Source organism: Mus musculus, chromosome 12, assembly GCF_000001635.26.
Source record: "Mus musculus strain C57BL/6J chromosome 12, GRCm38.p6 C57BL/6J".
In the NCBI taxonomy this organism is placed as follows: domain Eukaryota; kingdom Metazoa; phylum Chordata; class Mammalia; order Rodentia; family Muridae; genus Mus; species Mus musculus.
Genome location: NC_000078.6, coordinates 83,560,157 through 83,580,552, shown reverse-complemented (window position 1 = coordinate 83,580,552; position 20,396 = coordinate 83,560,157). Strand labels below are relative to the sequence as shown.

Here is a 20,396-nt window from a genome sequence, read left to right as displayed (position 1 = left end):
TGGCTGGGCTATAATTCCCTTCCTCTCCTCTCTCCTCAGCTCATTGGCTCTTTCATTGCTGCTTTTCCCTTCCCAGGGTTGCTGGGGGAAAGTCCATGTGTGTGCATGCTTCCTGACCCATTCTGAGTACTAAGATGCGATCTTTGGAGTCATTGCTGCTGCCCACTTGGATCAGAGGCGGCCGGCTGGTGCCTTCCTCCCATGAAATACTCTGATTTCCAAATAGAAATAGTAGGGATCTTTGAGAACTGTTCATTCATTTTACAAAATACTTGGAATGTTACACAAATTAAGTTTTTTAGTAAGTCGGAAAGTGGGAGAAGTGGGTAAGATAGAGGTGCTATTGGGTTTCTTTCTGAAAGATTGATTTTTTTTTTAATTGTGTTTGTGTCTCTGTGTGGCTCTATGCACGTGAGTGTAGGTTAGGGGCATTGGGTCCCCCAGAGCTGGGTTCCATTCCTGATGAGGTGCCGGAGTGGAAGAGTAGTACATGCTCTGAACTGCTGAGCCATCTTCCCCCTTGTGGGCTCCTTTCAGCTTAATATTTGTTAGGTGTTGCTTTACTAAGAGTCAGCTGCAGCACCACTATCAATAATGCGTTGCTTTGTTTTGTTTTGTTTTGCTTGAGAAAGGGTCTCTTTATGTAGCTCTGGCTGGCCTGGAACTAAGAGATCTCCCTACCTCTGTTCCCCGAGTGCTGGGATTAAAGGCATGTGCCACTACTGTCTGGCAATAATGCACTTTTGTTTAATTTCTTTGTTTTTTGTTTTTGTTTTTTTGAGACAAGCCTCACCAGGCTTGGCAGCAAGTGTTTTTACCCATCTTGTGTGGCTCCTGACCCTCTGTGAGGCAGAGTCTCACTATGTATCCCCTGGCTGGCCTAGAACTCATGGAGGTCCTCCTTGCCTCTGCCTCCTAGGTATTGAGATTCAAGATACATGCCACCACTTCTTGTTAATGCCTTCTTTTGTTTAGTGGGAGAAGAAAGGCGTTATTTGAAGTGTGTGGTGAGAACTTTTAGGTGGAGCTGGCTTGCCTCAGGCCACGCTGAGTTGCTGTCTGGGTGACAGGCAGGAGGGAGCCTAGTTGCTCTCGCAGCACACTTGGGTGTTTTCCCAGTGGGCTGATTCTAAGTACTAATGGCTCCTGTTCTCACTGTGTGCCACACACTGGGCTGTGCCCTTTGCTATTTATCTTAGATTGGACTTTTATCTTAGGCTGTCCTCCTTGTCCCCACAGGGTTGGGCTGCCAGTTGTTATCTAATGTCCTGGAGGCTTCCTAGTGAAGTAGCTCTTTCAAGGCCCAGCCAGCAGTGGCTCAGCTCTGGGTGGAGCTGCTAACTTGCCTGAGGTTTCAAGAGTCCAGGCTCCAGGAGGGGCAAAGGTGATGTTGCTCCTGCTTTTGTTTTTGTTTCAGGACCAAGGACTATTTCAGTCTGTCAGAATTGGGTGGGGTGACAAGGACTGCTCACCTCAGAAGTGGGTGAAGGTGGGGTGGATGAGTATAAGCACACAGATGAGAGAAGCTGGGGCCATGGCCCTTCCAGAGCCTTCTTTCCTTCCTTACCAAAGGGAACCTGTCTTTTTGTTTTTGAGATGTGGTCTCAGCAGGTAGTCAGTCATGGCTCACCCAGAGCTCCTCTGTAGCCCTGATCCTCCAGCGTCAGGCTCTGGTGCCCTGGCCGCTTTCTTTTTTTCTTTTTTTTTTTTTTTCCTTTTTTAAATTTTTATTAGATATTTTCTTTACTTACATTTCAAATGTTATCCCCTTTTCTGGTTTCCCCTCCAGGGACCTCCTGTTCCCCACCCCACCGCCCTTCTTGACTTTTGCTTTTCCTAGCCATCTAAATGAAGGCAACTGAGTCTTTTCTGGCTGAGGGAAAGTTGTCTACAGTTGTTTAGTAGTGTTACCAGGGAGCAAAGGAATGTGGAAGACAGGAAGGAGGGTGAGGCCTGCCTTCAGGTTTGCCCAGCAGGTTTTCCTCATCTGTTCATTTTATTGTTTATCTGTTTATTTTATTTGTGGGGCCAGTGGAGGTCAAATGGATATGTCCTTACTTTACATAAGAAAAAAGCCACTTGCACATGCCGCTTGCTCATAGACCACCAGAAGGCAGGTTGCTAAGGGTTTGGAGTTCTTTCTCTTGGTCTGAGGCTATACCCAACAAAAAACCATATGGGTTTAGTATGTCTTAGGATACTAAATACCGGGTAATATTCCAGATGTTAGTTTTATCATATGTACATATACACAGACACACAGAGACTTATGTGTGTGGTAACTTTGCTTGCTTTTCTTCTTTCTCTCTTTCTTTCTTTCAAGATAGATTTTGCTCCATAGCTTCTGCTGACCTTGAATTCAAGAGCCTCCTGCTGTCTTTGCTGCTGTCTTGCCTCAAGAGTACTGGGATTACAGGGGTGTGTAAGCACACCTAGCTTATTTGTATATTATGTACATCATTTCGAGAGCATATTGTTAAGCTAGAAACACTTAATTCTGACCTAGATACCAGTTGCTGCTTGTGGGTTGATTTTCACGGGAGACCCTGAAGGCCTAGGCTTCCTTGCCTCTGGTCTGGGCATGTAGACAGTCATTCCCTCCGGCTACCCTGGCCTTAGCTGACTCCTTACTAGGAGAAGTTATGGGGCTTTTGTTTGTGTCTTGCTGGCCACCTTAGCAACTTGGAACCAGACTGGCTGAGTGACGCAGGTGCAAACGGACTGTTCTTTGTCACTTAAGATTTTTTGGTTGGTTTGTTTCTTGAGACAGGGATTCACTATATTGTAGCCCTGGCTGCCCTGGAACTCAACTATGTAGATCAGGCTGGCCTCAGAGAGGTTCACTTGCCTCTCTTTCCCCAGAACTGGGATGAAGGCCCATGCCACCACACCTGTTCGCCGCTAGGGTTAAACTCTGGGCTTGTGCGGCAAGTGCTTGGATCTGATGAGCTTTTTTTTTTCCCTTGTTTTTTTTTGTTTTGTTCTGCTTTGTTTTTGTTTTTTTGAGGCAGGGTTTCTCTGTGTAGCTCTGGCTGTCCTGGAACTCACTGGGACCCACATAGTGAAAAAAGAGAGCCAACTCCTTCAACAGAATCGCCATGCCTTCCATATTGTGCCAATGCACTCATGTACACACACACACACACACATTGTATTTTAAGAAAAAAAAAAAAAAAGAGGTGGGGGACTGGAGAGATGACCCAGTGTTTAAAGAGCACTTGCTGTTCCTCTAGAGTTCCCAGCACCCACATGGTGGCTCACAACTGCCTCTAGCTCCAACTCAGGTTATGTGACTTCATCTTTTAGCTTCTAAGGGCAGCATGAGCCACGTGCAAACACACACACACACACACACACACACACACACACACAGTGCATAGACATACAGGCAAAACACCCATATACATAAAATAATAATTAAAAAAAACTTTAAAATTTAGATCGGAGTGGTGGTGCACGTCTTTAACCCCAACATTCTGGGAGGAGGCAGTTACACAGTTAGACAGTTAGATCCTGTCTCAAAAAAGAAAAGAGGAGAGAAAGAAAAGAAAGAAAGAATATGTTTTGCCAAATGAGCAGTTGGTAAGGCTACACAAGTGTGAGGGTGTCAATCCTCAGATCCACACACAGAGTGTGCGTCTGTCATCCCGTGCTGTGTGCTGAGACGGGAGGCGGGGGCCAGAGACCCCCGGGAAGCCTTCAGGCTAGTGAGCCTGGGAAAGCAGGGATGTAGAACACAGACGGACACTGTCTGAACCGTGGTGTGGCAGAGACGGACACAGAGGTGGCTCTCTGACTCCATGGAGTGCCAAGGCAGATACACACCCACATTCAACACATACACCCCAGAAAGTTCTACAGAATCAAGTCAAAGTAAGGACACATGTAAGAAATGACTTAAAGGTGAACATAATAGTTATGAATTGCAATATTGGTTAGGAAAAGACTCGTCCTTCTTCATGGTTAAATGACAGCCATTGTGGGATGTACCACAGTCTGCTCATGCTTTCACCAGTCGACGGGTGTTTGACTATTTGGACTTTTTGGTTGATATGGGTAATGCTGCTGCTTATATTCATATATGGAGAGGTTTTATGTGGACATTTGTTTTCAGTTGCTGGATATAAACCTAGAAATAGAATTTCTGAGTCACAGGAGTCTTGCATGTAACTAAACTTTTTTTTTTTTTTTCTTTCGGGACAGGGTTTCTCTGTGTAGCCCTGGCTGTCTTGGAACTCACTCTGTAGACCAGGCTGGCCTCGAACTCAGAAATTCGCCTGCCCCTGCCTCCCAGGTGCTGGGATTAAAGGCATGTTCCACCATGCCCGACTTTATACTTTTCTGTATTGCATTTTTAAAATTATTTTATATGTGGGTATCTTATTTATGTGTGTATGTATATATATATATATATATGTGTATGTGTGTGTATGTATATATACACACATATACATACATACATACATACACATGTCCTTCCATGTACCACGTGCATGTCTGCTGCCCATGGATGCCAGAGAAGGTATAGGAGCCCCTGAAACTGGAGTTACAGACTGCTGTAAGCTGTTACATGGATCCCGAGAATTGAACCTGGATCCTGTATATGCAGCTAGTGCTCTTAATCACTGAGCCATCCCTCCAGCTCATCTTTTCACTGTCTTGGTGACTTTGTAGACCGTGGTCTTAAGCTACTAATTTACTCCTTTCTTTTTAGAAACTATTGGCTAACCCAAGAATAGCATGCTTTCTTTTAAGGCCTTTACAGTTTGAGCTCTTTATTAAATTTTTGTTTCTCAGCTGTGTGGTGCTATGTAAGTATGTGCACGAGAATGCAGGTGCCTATGGAAACCATAAGAGGGCATCTGATGCCCTGGAGCTAGAGTCACAGGGTTAGGAGGCTCTCAGTGCGGGTTCTAGGAACCAAATTCAGGTTCTCTCTAAGAGCAGCCAGAACTTTAAATCATCAAACTGCTTCATCCTCCATTTTTAGCTTTCCTAACCACTAAGTTCTCTCCCTGACTGAAGCTTCAGAGGGTCTCACAAGCTGATTGCTGAAGTGAAACTTGCCTTGGAACTGCCTTTTCCTTCCATTTTGAAGAGTCAGAAAAGGTCTTTTTCCTGGGAAGCAGTCATATTTCTTTTTTTTTTTTTTTTTTTTTTTTTAAAGATTTATTTATTTATTATATGTAAGTACATTGTAGCTGTCTTCAGACACTCCAGAAGAGGGAATCAGATCTCGTTACAGATGGTTGTGAGCCACCATGTGGTTGCTGGGATTTGAACTCTGGACCTTCGGAAGAGCAGTCGGGTGCTCTTACCCACTGAGCCATCTCACCAGCCCAGCAGTCATATTTCTTATAGGAGTTAGTTTTTCAGTTCCTATATTTTATTGTCTTGATTTTTTTTTTTTTTGAAGGTAACAAATGAAGAGGACTTTATCAGGAAATTGGACTGTAAGCCTGACCAGCATCTCAAGGTGGTTTCCATTTTTGGAAATACTGGTGATGGAAAGTCTCACACACTCAACCACACTTTCTTCTATGGCCGAGAAGTCTTCAAAACCTCCCCTGCTCAGGAGTCCTGCACAGTGGGAGTGTGGGCAGCCTATGACCCAGTCCATAAGGTAGCAGTGATAGACACAGAAGGACTCTTGGGGGCCACCGTGAATCTGAGCCAGAGGACACGGCTGCTGCTGAAGGTCCTGGCCATCTCAGACTTGGTCATCTATCGAACTCATGCAGACCGGCTGCATAATGACCTCTTCAAATTCCTTGGGGATGCCTCGGAAGCTTACCTGAAGCACTTCACCAAGGAACTCAAGGCCACCACTGCACGATGTGGCCTGGATGTCCCCTTATCCACCCTGGGCCCTGCAGTTATTATTTTCCATGAGACTGTGCACACTCAGCTTCTGGGTTCTGGTGAGTAGACAGTGGTGTGTCACAGACTGGCTTTTTAATGCTCTGGGGTGCAGTATGGTGATGCCCAGAAAAACTTGTACCCAGGCAAGATTTAAATGTTCCAAGAAGGTTGCAATAATGAACAGGTGCGTTAGACTAAAGGTCCTGGGAGATCGGGGTGGGGTCTTTTTCCCTGGGATGCTGATGGTGCACACTTCAGAGAGGGCTCAAGAGAGATTAGAAGAGCCAGGCAGAGTGATTATGCCTGTAATTTGAATATTTTATATAATTAATATTAAATATGGCAGGTATAATGGTATATGCCATTAGGCCCAGGATTCAAGAAATAGAGACCATCCTTAGCTCTGGGTCAGGGGCCAGCAGAGGCTACATGGGACTCTTATCTCAAACAACAGCAGCAACAACAACAACAAAACCTAGAAAGGCAGCTGACATACAGGCACTGTTGGAAGGGTGTGAGTGAGGTGAATGCATTCTTTCCAAGTAAGACCATAAAGTGGCTCATGGGCAGCTACTAAGAACTTCCCTCTTAAAATATTTCAATAATTAAAACAATGCTATTCTGATGAGAATGATTCATTAGAAACGGGGTAAATGCATGAAAGAGACCAGATTGGGGCTGGAGAGATGGCTCAGTGGTTAAGAGCACACTGGCTGCTCTTCAAGAGGTCCTGAGTTCAATTCCCAGCAACCACATGGTGGCTCACAACCATCTGTAATAGGATCTGATGCCCTCCTCTGATGTGTCTGAAGACAGCTACAGTGTACTCACATACATAAAATAATAAATAAATCTCTTTCTTTCTTTCTTTCTTTCTTTCTTTCTTTTTTTTGGTTTTTTTTCAAACAGGGTTTCTCTATCCAGGGTTTGGCTGTCCTGGAACTCACTCTGTAGACCAGGCTGGCCTTGAACTCAGAGATTCTCCTGCCTCTGCCTCTCTGCCTCTCTGCCTCTGCACCTCTCTGCCCCCTGCGCCTCTGCCCCTCTGCGCCTCTGCCTCCCAAGTGCTGGGATTAAAGGTGTGCGCCACCACTGTCTCGCATAAATAAATCTTTAAAAAAAGAAGGGAGGGAGGGAGGGAGGGAGGGGGAGAGAGAGAGACAGACAGACAGACAAACAGACAGACAGACAGACAGACAACCAGAGGCCTCACATGCTGGAAGCTCAGCCCCAGTCTGAGGCCATCCTGGTCTACACAGTGAGGTCCTCTCTCAAAATACAAATGAAAAAGAACAGAAGAGAAACAGCAGAGAGTTCTCAGTGGAGGAGTTGGCCTCAGGAGTATGACTTATGTCTGTGTCCAGGAGAGTGTGGATCCTGTGGAGGTGTGTGTGCTGAGTGCATCTGTAAGCTGGCTTACTGTTTGTTTCCCTTGAGAAATACGGAGTGGGATTATCAGGTGCAACATATAACATTATATATCTAAAATCATTAGAGTTTTTAGATGTGGTGTGGTGGTCTGCCCTTTAAAACAGTTACACTGTTCACATCTATCTGTATATTCAGTCAGGAAAGTACCCATGTCATGTGCCAGGCAGAGAGGTGTAGAACTAAAAACCTCTCCCCTCAGTCTACTTGGAGAGACCGTCCAGTAGTCTGTTCTGTAGCATTGTAGGCATTGGAGCTGTGGGAATGGGGAGTGGGACCACACATCCTCGGAAGGAGGAAGCAGTGTCCGCAAGTTGAACCTGGGATAGGCAGAGCAGCTGGGAAAGTTCTGGGAGGAGCAAGTCCCAGGCAGTTTCCTTCCCAGGAGTGGCTGTATGCAGGAACCGGCTGTAGATCCCCAAACTTCAGGGTCAGCCTTTGGGATGCATTCTCTGTCTTCTAGAGGGCTCTCGAAATAAAAGCTTCATTTATAATTTAGGTACCTTGGCTTGTGATACTCCTGGTTGCTTTTAGTTACAACAAAATGTAATGGAAGCCAAGAAGAGTTAATCCAGTAGCTGGATGTGAGCATGTGGGCCTATAATCTTGACACTCAGGAAACTGAGGCAGGAGGATTGAATGTTTGAGACCAGCCTGAAACATTGAGACCCTCTCTCAGAAATTAAAAAAAGCCGGGCGTGGTGGCACACGCCTTTAATCCCAGCACTTGGGAGGTAGAGGCAGGTGGATTTCTGAGTTCGAGGCCAGCCTGGTCTACAGAGTGAGTTCCAGGACAGCCAGGACTATACAGAGAAACCCTGTCTTGAGAAACAAAACAAACAAAACAAAACAAAAAAAAGAAATTAAAAAAAATAAAATCAAGTTTAAGCTAAACTCTAAAGGTGTTTTGTTTAACCCGTCAGTGTGTCTGGCCATTGGTTATCCCCCTTGACCCTCTCCTCACTTGTGTTTGTGCTTGCCCGTGTGTACATGTGAATGTATGTGTGTGTATGCGTGTGTATATGTTCATGTATTTGCATGTACACACGTGGATACAGCTCCCTACTGGCTACACATCTTTCCTGTGTTTTCACTTTGGGATATGCTCTGTCTGTCTGTACCTCTGTCCCCCAGATAACAGTACATCTCTCATCTGGGCCAAACCCTTCCTGACCTCCTAGGCCATCTCCTTTCTGCACTCTTCCTCTCACCCACACTCCCCACATCTGGAGTCATCTTGTGTGTGCTTATTTTTTTTTTGTGTTTTCCATGAAAATGGAAACGATATGAAGGTAGAAAAACTACCTACCTACCTAACTCACTGCTGCATCCATCCTAAAGAGCCCATATGAGTGTCTTGTGCACAGATGTGTGTGGAAGGAAGAATGAAGAGCTGTGCCTGTCTGAAGCATGGCTAGTTTATGTTGGAGGGAGCTGGAGATACTTGAGGATCGGACCATGGGTGACCTTGGATCAGTTCTCTGAAGGATCTTTGGGCAGGGACCTATATAATGTCAGGGCCGTATTTCAGAACATCCCTCTTCCCAAACCCTATCCCAGGAACAGTAAAGGAGCATGTCTGGAGTTGGGGAATCTCCCTGGTAGTCAGGAAGATGGCGGGGGTGGGGGGTGGGGGGAACTAAGTCATGACAATAGTGGTAAGAGGGGCAGTTGGTTGTTTTTTTGTTTGTTTGTTTGTTTTAAGATTTATTTATTATATGTGAGTACACTGTAGCTGTCTTCAGACACACCAGAAGAGGGCATCCGATCTCATTACAGATGGTTGTGAGCCATGTGATTGCTGGGAATTGAACTCAGGACTTTTGGAAGAGCAGTCAATGCTCTTAACCGCTGAGCCATCTCTCCAGCCCCGGGGGCGGTTGTTTGGAAGGACCTGGAGCCAGTTGTTTTTTGTGGTGGTTCCAGTGAGTCCTGACCTTCTAAAGACTAAGCAAGAAATGGCTATGAAGAGACAAGAAATGTTGATTCTGGCACTTTCCTGTGTGTTCAGTCCTTCAAATTATCAGTTCAGGCTTTTGAAATAACCAGCCCCTAGAAGCTATCTTTTTACTTTGTGCTATGTACAGTGTTGTGTGTAGCAGCCCCAAATGACAGCTCAGAGAACTGCTGGCAATATATAACCAAGGAGGTCCTAGCAGAATAGGGACTGGAACTACCGTCTTCCAATTTTGACATCTGGAGCCTTTTCTGGATCAAAAGGGCTTCTTGAAGTCTTAAGATAGAGCAAGACAGCAGAGGGGGAGACGTGCCAGAATGTGGACAAATGGGGCATTGGGTTTTTTGGTTTGTTTTTTTTTTTTTTTTTTTTTTTTTGCCTCATAGCTGTTCAGCTTCCCATTTCTGTTGATCTGGAGTGCTGGTAGGAGTTTAATAAGAAATGAATGACAGGTTAAGTATCCCTTATCCAAAATGCCTGGGACCAGAAATAGGATTGGAGACTTTGGATTTGGAATGTTTGCCAAAGTCTGAGAAAGGAGCATCCTGAATCTGAAAGTGTGAAAGCCAAGTGCTCTCCTGGTTAGTTTCCGAAGTCAACTGGACAGTCTAGGTTTGTCTAGGAGTCCCAGCTTGATCAGACTTGCCTGTGGGCATTTTTTGAGATTTAGTTTTTTGGTATAGATGCTTTCCCTGAATATATCTACATACCGTGTGCATAAATCAGCAGTGTTTGCGGGGGGGGGGGGGGGGGCAGAGAGGGCGGAGGATGCTCACCTGGGTCCTCTGGAAAAACAGTCAGTGTTGCCTTACCACAGCATTTTACCACAGCCATCTCTCTAGCCCCTATTTTCTTTTGTTATTCCCCCCCCCCCCAAATGTGTGTATGTTTTGTCTACATGTATATAGTATCTACCTTGTCCATGTACAGAGGATGTCAGACTCCCTGGGACTTGAGTTAACAAACCATTGTGAGCTGCCGTGTGGGTGCTAGAAATTGAGCCTATGTCTTTTGGAAGAGCATCTAGTGATTTTAACCACTGGTCTGCCTCTCCCGCTCCAAACCTTGTTTTCTTGATTGCTAATTGATGTAGATGTCTAGGCCACTGCAGACAGTGCCATCCCTATGTAGATGCGCCTTGGCTGTGTAAGAAAGTAAACTCCCCACCTCCCAATGGCTTTTGTCAACCGCAGAAATCAGTAAGAAGACAGTGTTGAAATCTTTTCTGACTTAGGATAATTATTTTAGGGATGCCCTGCCTGCCTGGACTTTGTTATGTAGATGAGCAGAATAAAGTCACTTGAGAGCAGTGATTAAATGCTCCTGGGAAGATGGTGCAGACACTTTGGGAGGGAGGGAGAGAAGAGGCCAGGTCAAGTTCCTGGGTTGGAGAAGGCAGGGACTAATGCCTCACACTACTAATTTCAAATCTCAGCAGGAGCTGAGTGTAAGGAATAAGTCCAGGATTATGATGGCTGCTGTTTAATGACTGTCTCCTAAAATCTGAGCTAATATATCTTTAGCGTTTGAGTGCTTTTGTTATAGCGTTAAAGGAAGTTAATCTAAAATATCAAACCTTTATCTCTAACCGGTACACTGACTCTGCCCATCCCTGGCTGCTGGACAGGTGCGGAGCCTGTACACAAGCCACTCCCTCCGTCTTGCTAGTTTGCCACAGCTTTGCAGCTTCATCACGTAAGAGCAGAGTTCTCAGAGTCTAAATGGTGAATTGCTCACTCGCTGGTAGACAACTGGTTAAATGTATCCATAGGCTGGGGAACTGGATAGCTCTTAAAAAGAATAAGGTGCCTCTTCAGTATATAGTGTAACAAGTGACTACAAAGCAAGGTGTGGGGAAGGGTGATGTCACAGAAAATGTGGACATGTGGGAGGAAGACGATACAGGCCCTGTTTGTCCTTCCTTCTATGCTGATGTGTCTTCCTTTTTCTTTCAGTAAATCCTTTTCAAGATTCTTCTATGCAGACAAGTGCCCATTACATCACAGTGTGTAAGGCACATGTGCAGTCACACAGCCATGTAAACAGCGCCTGTTCGTGAGACGCCATCCCTTCTCCTCGCTCCTTTTTAGACAAAGCCAAGCAAGTGCAGTAATTCTAATCATATAGTAGTCGTGCCTTACATAGGTAGAGTTAAAATACATCTTACGTTTACAGCGAAAGGGAGGTAACTTTAGTTTTCAGAAAAGGCACTCACTGTCTACGTGCCTTTCTGCTCGTACAGATCACCCCTCCGAGGCGCCCGAGAAGCTCATCCAGGACCGCTTCAGGAAGCTGGGCCGCTTCCCCGAAGCCTTTAGCTCCATTCACTACAAGGGAACGAGGACATACAATCCGCCCACAGACTTCTCTGGGCTTCGGCGTGCTCTGGAACAGCTACTAGAGAACAACACCACCAGGTCTCCCCGGCACCCAGGGGTCATCTTCAAAGCCCTGAAGGTCAGTTGGCTCCTGCCCTGCCTGGGACTCATCAGTGTCCAGTACTAGGTTGGTGCTCGGAAGCCTGGGCTGCAGCAGGTCGGGACAGAGGGCGTGTGTGAGTGGAGGATGCGCACGGCCTACGCCTTCATCTTGTCAGGCTCTCTGGTAGGAAGGAATCTTGAGTCCACAGACAGTTGATAAAGGGTGAGGAGTTTGTAGCTCAGTTGGTAGACTGCTCCTGTTGTAGGTTGGCTCCCCTGGACCACATAAATGGGACATGGTGGTGCATGCCTGTAATCTGGACACAGGGGAAGTGGAGATGGGACCATCAGAAGTTCAAGGACATTTCAGCTGCTGATTATCAAGTCTGAGGACAATTGGGATTTATGAGACAGGAGTATTTAGGGGGGGTCTTTACATGAGGTTTTCTTCAGAGGAGATTCTGAAACATTGGGGAAAAAATTGCAAAGGAAATGATTTCTGCTGTGGAATTGGATGTCATTCAGTGTGTCACCTACATACGTGACATACATGGTATTGGGCTGACATTTGGGAAACACATCTTTGAGGATTATTTTCACTGGGTATGATGGCACATGCCTTTAATTTCAGCACTGTGGAGACAGATCAGTGAGTTCAAGGCCATCTTAGTCTCCATAGTGAGTTCCAGGCTAGCCAGAGGTACAGAGTAAGACCCTGTCTTAAAAAACAAAATAAAACAAAAACAAAAACCTATCGTTTTCCTTTAAGCCAGGCATATTGTGGATCCATGCCAGCAGTAGCATCAAACTGCTGTTTTGCTACACAATTAAATGAGATCCTGTTGTAAAGTCCCTGACTGTCCATCTCTAGCATGTTCTAATGGAGGCTGCTTGCTGCTTTGTAAGACAGAGCTGACACCCAAGTCAGACCCCGGCTTCCCAACCATGACAGCTCTGTAGAATCCGTTAGGCAGGGTCTTCTGGTGCCCCCCCTTTTAAAAAAATTTTTTAATTTATGTATATGTGTGTTTTACCTGCATGTATGTATGTAAACCATGTGCATACCTGGTGCTGTGGAGGCCAGAAGAGGGGGTTGGACCCCTGGAGACTGGCTTTACAGAAGGTTGTGAGTTGCTATAACTAATGGGTGCTAAGAATCAAACCTGGGTCCTCTGAAAGAACAGCAGTAGATACTTTAAACTTCTGAGGCTCCTCCCACTCCCCATTTTTGGGACAGGGTCTTTGTGTCTCTGGCTGTTTTGGAATTCATTAGGTAGTTTAGGCTGGCCTTGAATCTACAGAGATCTGCCTGCCTCTGCTTCCCAAGTGCTGGGACTAAAGGCATAGGCCATCATACCTAGCATTTGGTTTTAAGCTTTCTTTTTTTGGATTTGAGACAGGGTTTCTCTGTGTAACCCTTGCTGTCCTGCTGTCCTGGAACTCACTCTGTAGACCAGGCTGTCCTTGGATTCAGAGGCCCACCTGCTTCTACCTCCCAAGTGCTGGGAGTAAAGGCGTGTGCCACCACGCCGGCTTAATTTTTAATTATGCATATGCTTATGAGTGTGGGCTCAGGTGCCCCTGGAGGCTGGAAGGCAGCTTTGGGTCACTTGGTCCTAAGTAATCACTCTGCAGACCAGCCCTGACCTATTCTTGCTCCATTCTTTGTAATGCCTAATTAGTTTCACTGTCTCTACTAGAAGTAAATTTGAATGGTACTGAATAGGTAACCTTCTCACTGAATTCCTACTGAGTTCCAAGCTCTTAGGCTTCAAGGATTTTCTAGAATGTTGGAACACTGGTGGAGGCTTACCTATGTCAGCATTCAATCTTTAAAGGCACTTATAATAAAACAATACTGAAAGAGAGCATACACCATACTAATGCAGGGATAGGGTTTGAGTATATGGGCTATGAGAATGCCAAGGTTCCTTGAAACTCTGCCTCGTGAGTGCTTTCAGGCCTCTCTCTCTGTCAAGCAGACTTCACTGAAGTGGGTGTAGCAATGTGTGTGTTCATAGTGAGACCATATCTCAAAAGAACAAGCCTTCTTCTGCTTACAGACAGTATGGTTGAGTCTTGACGAAATTTATGTCTTATGCTGTATGCACTGATCAGAACACTCCCTGCATTTACTAAAGGTAGGACATTTTCCCTAGAGAAACTTAAAACTCCTTGATACTGCCATGGAAATAGAAATGCAGAGGCAGCCAGGGGTTCAGTGGGTAGAGGTGTTTGCAGAGCACCAAGCCTAACAACTTGAATTTGAGCCCTGGACCCATATGGTAGATTGAGAGACCCAGCTGCCACATGTCCTGTGATTTCCATGTGCACAAGCACACTCACACACTTACAACACATGAAAGAATTCTGCTTTTAAGACTGTGCTCACATTAAGAAAAAAAAAAAGCCCGGTGGTAGTGGTGCATGCCTTTAATCTCAGCTTTCGGGAGGCAGAGGCAGGTGGATATCTGAGTTCAAGGCCAGCCTGTTCTACAAAGTGAGTTCCAGGATAGCCAGGGCTATGCAGAGAAACCCTGTCTCAAAAAAAAATTAAAAAAAAAAAAAGATAGTGCTCAGTGAACAGTTTTTCTAAATTCACACCCTTTTGAGAGGTTAGGATTATGTGTGAAAATATAGACAATGTTAGCACACCCACAGTGACTGAGATAGAGAGGGGCCATCACAGTCCCTGCCTAGGGGAGCCAGGACAAGCACCTCTGTAGTTTTACTTTGTGGTTTTGGCGTTGGTGGGGTTGTAAGCAAGGACCTTCCTAGTGAGAGCCACATTCTCAGCCCACCACTAACACTGCTGGGCAGCAGGTGTGTACCAGTAAAGATACAGAGTTGAAATGAAAAATCAAAACGAAAAGAGACACATATCTTATTGTCATTATAGATGTAAATTTGTGACTCTTCCTGTAAACTCGTTGATAACTACAATATTTCATCCTAAATGTCCTCATAGACAATTACTAAGTAGGATATTATTGGAAAACTATGTGTTGTGCCTGCCTATCACTCCAATACTCAGAAGGTTGGAATCACTATGGTTTGAGGCCTGTCTGGGCTACCTAGAAAGTTCTGTAAGTTCTAGCCTAGGCTACAGAGTGAGATGGTATCTCTCTTATGTTCCACTTTTGGTTTTTTTAAAAAAAGGGGTGTGGGATCATGTATATTTGACTTTTTTTGCTGATGTTTCTTGAGTCTCATGTAGAACTCAGACTAGTCTTGAACTCTGTATGTAGCCAGCTCTGGCCTGGAACCTCTGGTGGTCCTGCCTCCACCTTCCAAATGCTGGATCACAGGTATTCACCAATATACCTTGCAGTATATATATATATGTACATATATACTTTGTTTTGTTTTGTTTTCAAGACAAGGTAGTCCTGGCTAGAACTGGCTCTGTAGACCAGGTTGGCCTCAAATTCAGAGATCCACCTGCCTCTGCCTCCTCCCGAGTATTGGGATTAAAGTCATGCACCACTACTACCCAGCTTTGTATATTTATATTTTCATAATGATTCATGCAGTTTCACATAGTTGCATATGTAATTCTATTTAAATGTTTTGGATTTTTTTTTCTGTTCTTTTTCCATCAAGGCTTTGACGTCAATACAATCTTTTATTTTCATTTTATATACTTAATTCACAGTTTTTTTGTACTAAACTCATCAGCTCATTCTTTGAGTAAACCACTTCTTTTCAACACTGGTGAATGCTTGCAGGCCCAGGGCAATAGGCAGTAGGAAGGGAACAGAGTCTCAAGGCAGTGAAAGCGTCTAAGCTCTTGCAGAGAGGCTAGAGGAGCACTGACCAGGAGATTGTAGCTCTGCTAGGATACCCAGTGGCTCAGAGGATGGACATGTGAACCTGGGAAGGATGGGACAGAAGATTGAGGCGTTGCCATAAAGCTAGGTGGGTCCTGGTGTAACTCTGGTATATGTTCATATGCTTGGTGTGCTGGCGCACAGTCTACACAATAAGTGAAATCACAGTTTTGGAGTTTTTGTTTTGAAGGTCTTCCTCTGTAGTCCAGGCTAGTCCATCTTCCTGGCTTAATCCCTGCACCCACTCAGTACTATGATCACAGGTGTATACCACTATACCTGCCTAATTTGCATAAATTGTGAATTCTGTCCCTTAAGCTGTTTTTGAGGTTTTTGAGGGTTTTTTTTTTTTTTTTTGCAAATTCATTTGTAGAAATAAGTCATCTGTGGGTTGATAGTGAAGTTCATAAGTTAATAAGATAGCTTAGCTAGTAAGGGTGCTGACTGCCAAGCCAGGTGATCTAACTTGATAGCCAGGATTCATTCACATAGTAGGAGGACAGAGCCAGGTCCTGCAGTCTGCCCTGATCTGCAAACATGCTGTGGCATGTGCATCTCTCCTCATAAACACACATCTCTAGGTAAATAACATTTTACGACTTTACACGAGCCTTCGAGACTCTCCATTTTGAGCACCACTGTTCTCCTGTAGTACTGGAACCAGTTCTTTAGCTTTGCCGGAAATAAAGTTTCCTTGCTTCTTTGAAAAACATCTTGGTTTGGTTGTGTATCCAAGTAATTATAGTAACCTGGAGGCAGAGGCAGGAGCATCACTGTAAACTCAAGGCCAGTTTGGTCTACATAGTGAATTCCGGGCCAGCCTAGGCTACAGATTGAGACTCTCATCTATAGAACCTTCAAAAAAGAAAAAAGTCATAAAGAGAAATCTTACAAGTTGGGGAGCTGGGCATGGTAGTACATGCCTATAGTCGCAGCACTTGGAAGGTAGAGGGAGGAAGATACAAGTTCATAGCTAGTCTCAGCTACATAGTGAGCTTGAGGCCAGCCTGGGATATATGAAAATTTATTTAAGAAAAACAAAACCCAGTGATCCACCTGCCTCTGCCTCCCAAGTGCTGGAATTAAAGATGTGCTACACTGCTGTCCTCTTCTTCCTCCTCCTCTTCCCCCTCCTTCCTCCTCCTTGTCTTTTTTTTTTTTTTTTTTTTTTTCCTTCTTCGAGACAGGGTTTCTCTGTATAGCCCTGGCTGTCCTGGAATTCACTTTGTAGACCAGGCTGGCCTTGAACTCAGAAATCCGCCTGCCTCTGCCTCTCAAGTGCTGGGATTAAAGGCTGTCTTCAGACACACCAGAAGAGGGCGTCAGATCTCATCAGGGGTGGTTATGAGCCACCATGTGGTTGCTGGGATTTGAACTCAGGACCTTCGGAAGAGCAGTCAGTGCTCTTACCCAGTGAACCATCTTGCCAGCCCAAAATGTTGTCTTTATAAAAGTTGCCTTGGGGGCTGGTGAGATGGCTCAGTGGGTTAGAGCACCCGACTGCTCTTCCAAAGGTCCAGAGTTCAAATCCCAGCAACCACATGGTGGCTCACAACCATCCATAACAAGATCTGACCCCCTCTTCTGGAGTGTCTGAAGACAGCTACAATGTACTTACATATAATAAATAAATAAATAAATCTTTAAAAAAAAAAGTTGCCTTGGTCATGGTGTCTCTTCACAGTAGTGTAGAACATTGACTAAGACAGACAGGGTCTCACTATGTAACCCTGGCTGGTCTGGAACTTGTTCTGTAGACTAGGCTAGCCTCAAATAATCCAGAGATCTTTCTGCCTCTGCTGTAAGTGAAGGCATATGCTATTGTGCCTGGCCTTACTCCCTTGATCTCTTTGGTTTTGGTCTTAGGGATTGAAGCCAGGACCTAGCACATGATAGGCAAGTGCCCTCAGTTCTTCATTCACTCATATTCATTATTGAATGGGAAGATCAGCTTTGGAATTGAGATTTATGAGAAGGGATGAAACAATGGGGAGTATACACTGGCTGCAATTTGAACATGTTGGTGATGTTTGGGCTACTAGTGGCTTTCCCGTTTGTGCCTGAAAATGGTTACCTGTTGAGAGGACCACTTTCCCTGTCATCTGGACACTGTTCTCCAGTCCCCACTATAGCTCTTAGTTGGGATAAGCACTCCTTCCCATAAGGTTCACAGCAGCACCAGCCTAGATACCTGTGAGCATGCTTTCACAGATAGAATCAATATCTGACGAAAGGGGAACAGAAAATTGGTAACTGTGGATATCTGTACTTAAGTTCTGAGTAATCAGGAGATGCATTTTCAGGTTGAAGCCATGTAGGTGTCATGTGATACCTTCTTTAGCCTCCAATCCTTAAATGTAGAAAACTCTGACTTTGCAAGTCCATCAAATTAGGAAGCATCTGGTAAATATTTATGAAGTTATCGCTGGAGGGTGGCGACACTGATTGAAGAATATCTATCCATTTGGAACCAGGCCTTCCACTGCTAACTCCTGATAACTGGGGCGAACCTTAAAGGTACAATAGAAAGGCCCCCTACTGTTGCCAAGGCAACTAAGGTTCAAGATCATCTGGTTTCCAGGCAACCAGGTCTCCAATTTTGCCTCAAATACTTTCACAGGCACTCTCAAGAGAAGCCCTTCCCTGCCTTTCCCTTGTAGCTTGAGACCTGAGGAGGAGAGACCAAGAACTATGGCATGATGTGAGGTTTGGAAATTATTTTTAGTCCTGGGGAATGGGCCTAGGACCTCCTGCCTGTACATCCTCAGACCTGGGCTTGGGAATTTTGAACTGGCTGAGCCAGTGGGTCAGGTAGGAGGTTCTGTTTGTACCAGGAAACACAATGGAGGAAGATGGTTTTCCCATTCTGTGTCTAAAATATGCTACCTTTGATTTGTTACTCTTCTCTACCCATGTGCTTGGTGTTTCTAAGCAGGCCAGGCCGGATATATGATTGTCAGCCTGTGGCTTGGGAAAGAAGTGGCAGGCTGGTTCTCTTACCCGGTATTTAAATGGATGGGGCTGTTTGTGTTGGAGTTCTCTCTGACGTCATAAGAGGTTACTGTTGCTCTGACAACACAAGGCAGCAGTTAGACTGTCTGGGTGGGAGAAGGCATGAGTGCCATGAGAGAGGGGCGAGCCACAGCTTATCTCAGGAAAAGCTCAGAGAGATGTTAAAATGGTTGTTTTGTTGTTGTTTTCAGACAGGGTCTCTCTGTACAGCCCTGGCTGCCCTCGAACTCAGAGATCCACTTGCCTCTGCCTCAGGAGGGATGGGACTAAAGGAGTGCACCACTAGGAGTAGCCACTGCCCGGTGTCTGTAAGGAACTTTCAGAGCAGTGAACTGAGCCACTTGAGATGATATAAAGTGTCCTGTCAGCATTGTTAAGTGACAAGTTCAACCCAGATAGTGATTGTATAGTAGCCAGGCACTGTTTATCTTTAAGGAAACAGGTATTACCAGAGTACAGTGCATCCTTTATGCTAGAGCTTGGAGGTGAAAGTTGGGGGATCAAGGGGTTTGGGTGAGCATTGGCCACATAGTAATATTGAGTTCACACTGGGATGCATGAGACTGACTCAGAACATAAGAAGACAGGTATTTAAATTAGCCTTTGGCCTATCTGTTGTAAAACCTTCAAGGCTGTAATATTGCTGTTCTCTGGCTCCCCCGCTGCCATCTGTAAGGCAGATTCCATGTCCCTTCACCGGCTCCCTGTTGTATCTCTGTGACACTTCATTAGATTAATAAACATTTTTTTTTGTATGTAAGTGTTCACCTGCAGGTGCTAGCAACCATGAAGACCAATACAGAGAGAGGCTCTTTTCCATTGAGTTTGTTTGAGCCTCATTAACCCAGGCTGGCCTTAAACAAGGGTCACCTTAAATTTCTGGTCCCCTGCCTGCACCTCTTCAGTGCTGGGATTATCAGCTTACAGCCTGAGAAAGGTTCTCGGGTCCTATGCACTGTCTGTTTAGGCAGAGAGGATGGCTTAGGAAAAAAGGAAAGCCATTTGAGCATCTAAGCCAGTAAAAAGGTGCTAGCCGCAGCAGCTAATGTGCCCTGTGTTTCACGTGGCTACGTTCCTTTGATGCTCAGTGTTTATTGTGAGATCTAATGAAGAAAGTGGTGCAGAGATGGATGGCCCATTCTAAAGCAAAGGAAACACACAGTGCACTGTCCACTACACACTGAAGTGAAGGACTTGCCAGGCCTTGGGTTTTAATGTAAATTTTCCATTTATTTTTTTGTATCAGGGCCTTTAAAAGACAGAGGTGATAGAGTGATCGTATATATGTACACACGTGTACACACAGAGACTTATTAGAATGGTTTCTAGGCTGTATTCCTAGTAGTCCAGCAATTGCTCTCAACTGAAGGATAGGCCAGAGATCCAGTAGTTTTTTATAAAACTGATCCCAGTCTGGTGCTAGAGTTCCCGGGGGGGGGGGGGGGGGATCTCTACCAAGCTGGCGCTTTACAGTCCGCATTGGAGTCCTGAAGGAGTAGGTTCTAACTCCAGGGAAGGAATGGCTCAGGGACAGGAGAGACCGTGAGAGTGAGGGCAGGCAGACAAAAGTAGAAGCTTCCCTCTTCTTTTACGTGGGCAGTCATCAGTGGGTGTGGCCTAGATTTAGGGTGGGTCTTCCGACTCATGCTGTGGGCAGTCAGTGGGTGTGGCCTAGATTTAGGGTGGGTCTTCCGACTCATGATCCAACCAAGAGGAATCCCTCACAGGTGTGCCCAGCTGCTTGGTTGAATTAATTCCAGATGTAGTTAAGTTGACAACAAAGTTTTATTCTATTATCATCTTTGGTTTTTAAAATATAAAAATAACCTACCAAATTTTTTGGTGACTTATAGGGAGACGATGCCCTACTTTCCCACCATTATCCTC

General features: G+C 45.1%; 1 protein-coding gene and 1 long non-coding RNA gene across 9 annotated transcripts in view; one reads left to right on the top strand and one right to left on the bottom strand.

Moving 5' to 3' along the window:
* Zfyve1 (zinc finger, FYVE domain containing 1) overlaps positions 1–20,396 on the top strand; it is a 50,690-nt gene that overhangs the window by 16,693 nt on the left and 13,601 nt on the right. For 6 of the 8 annotated variants that reach the window (XR_003950035.1, XM_006515691.3, NM_001359166.1 and 3 more), the window contains 2 exons: positions 5,417–5,921; positions 11,490–11,704. Coding sequence is in view for 5 of the 8 variants with exons in the window: in XM_006515691.3 (XP_006515754.1) it covers positions 5,417–5,921; positions 11,490–11,704 (720 nt within the window). In the remaining 3 variants the exon portion in view is untranslated. Of the gene's footprint in view, positions 1–5,416; positions 5,922–11,489; positions 11,705–18,078; positions 18,204–20,396 lie in introns of those variants that run through there. The other 2 variants (XM_030246658.1, NM_001359168.1) reach the window with 2 other exon arrangements.
* On the bottom strand, positions 9,600–18,531 carry Gm51952. Its single transcript, XR_003950093.1, has 2 exons — positions 18,498–18,531; positions 9,600–11,984 (listed from the first exon to the last, which is right to left on the bottom strand). It is a non-coding gene; the product is annotated as a predicted gene, 51952 (long non-coding RNA).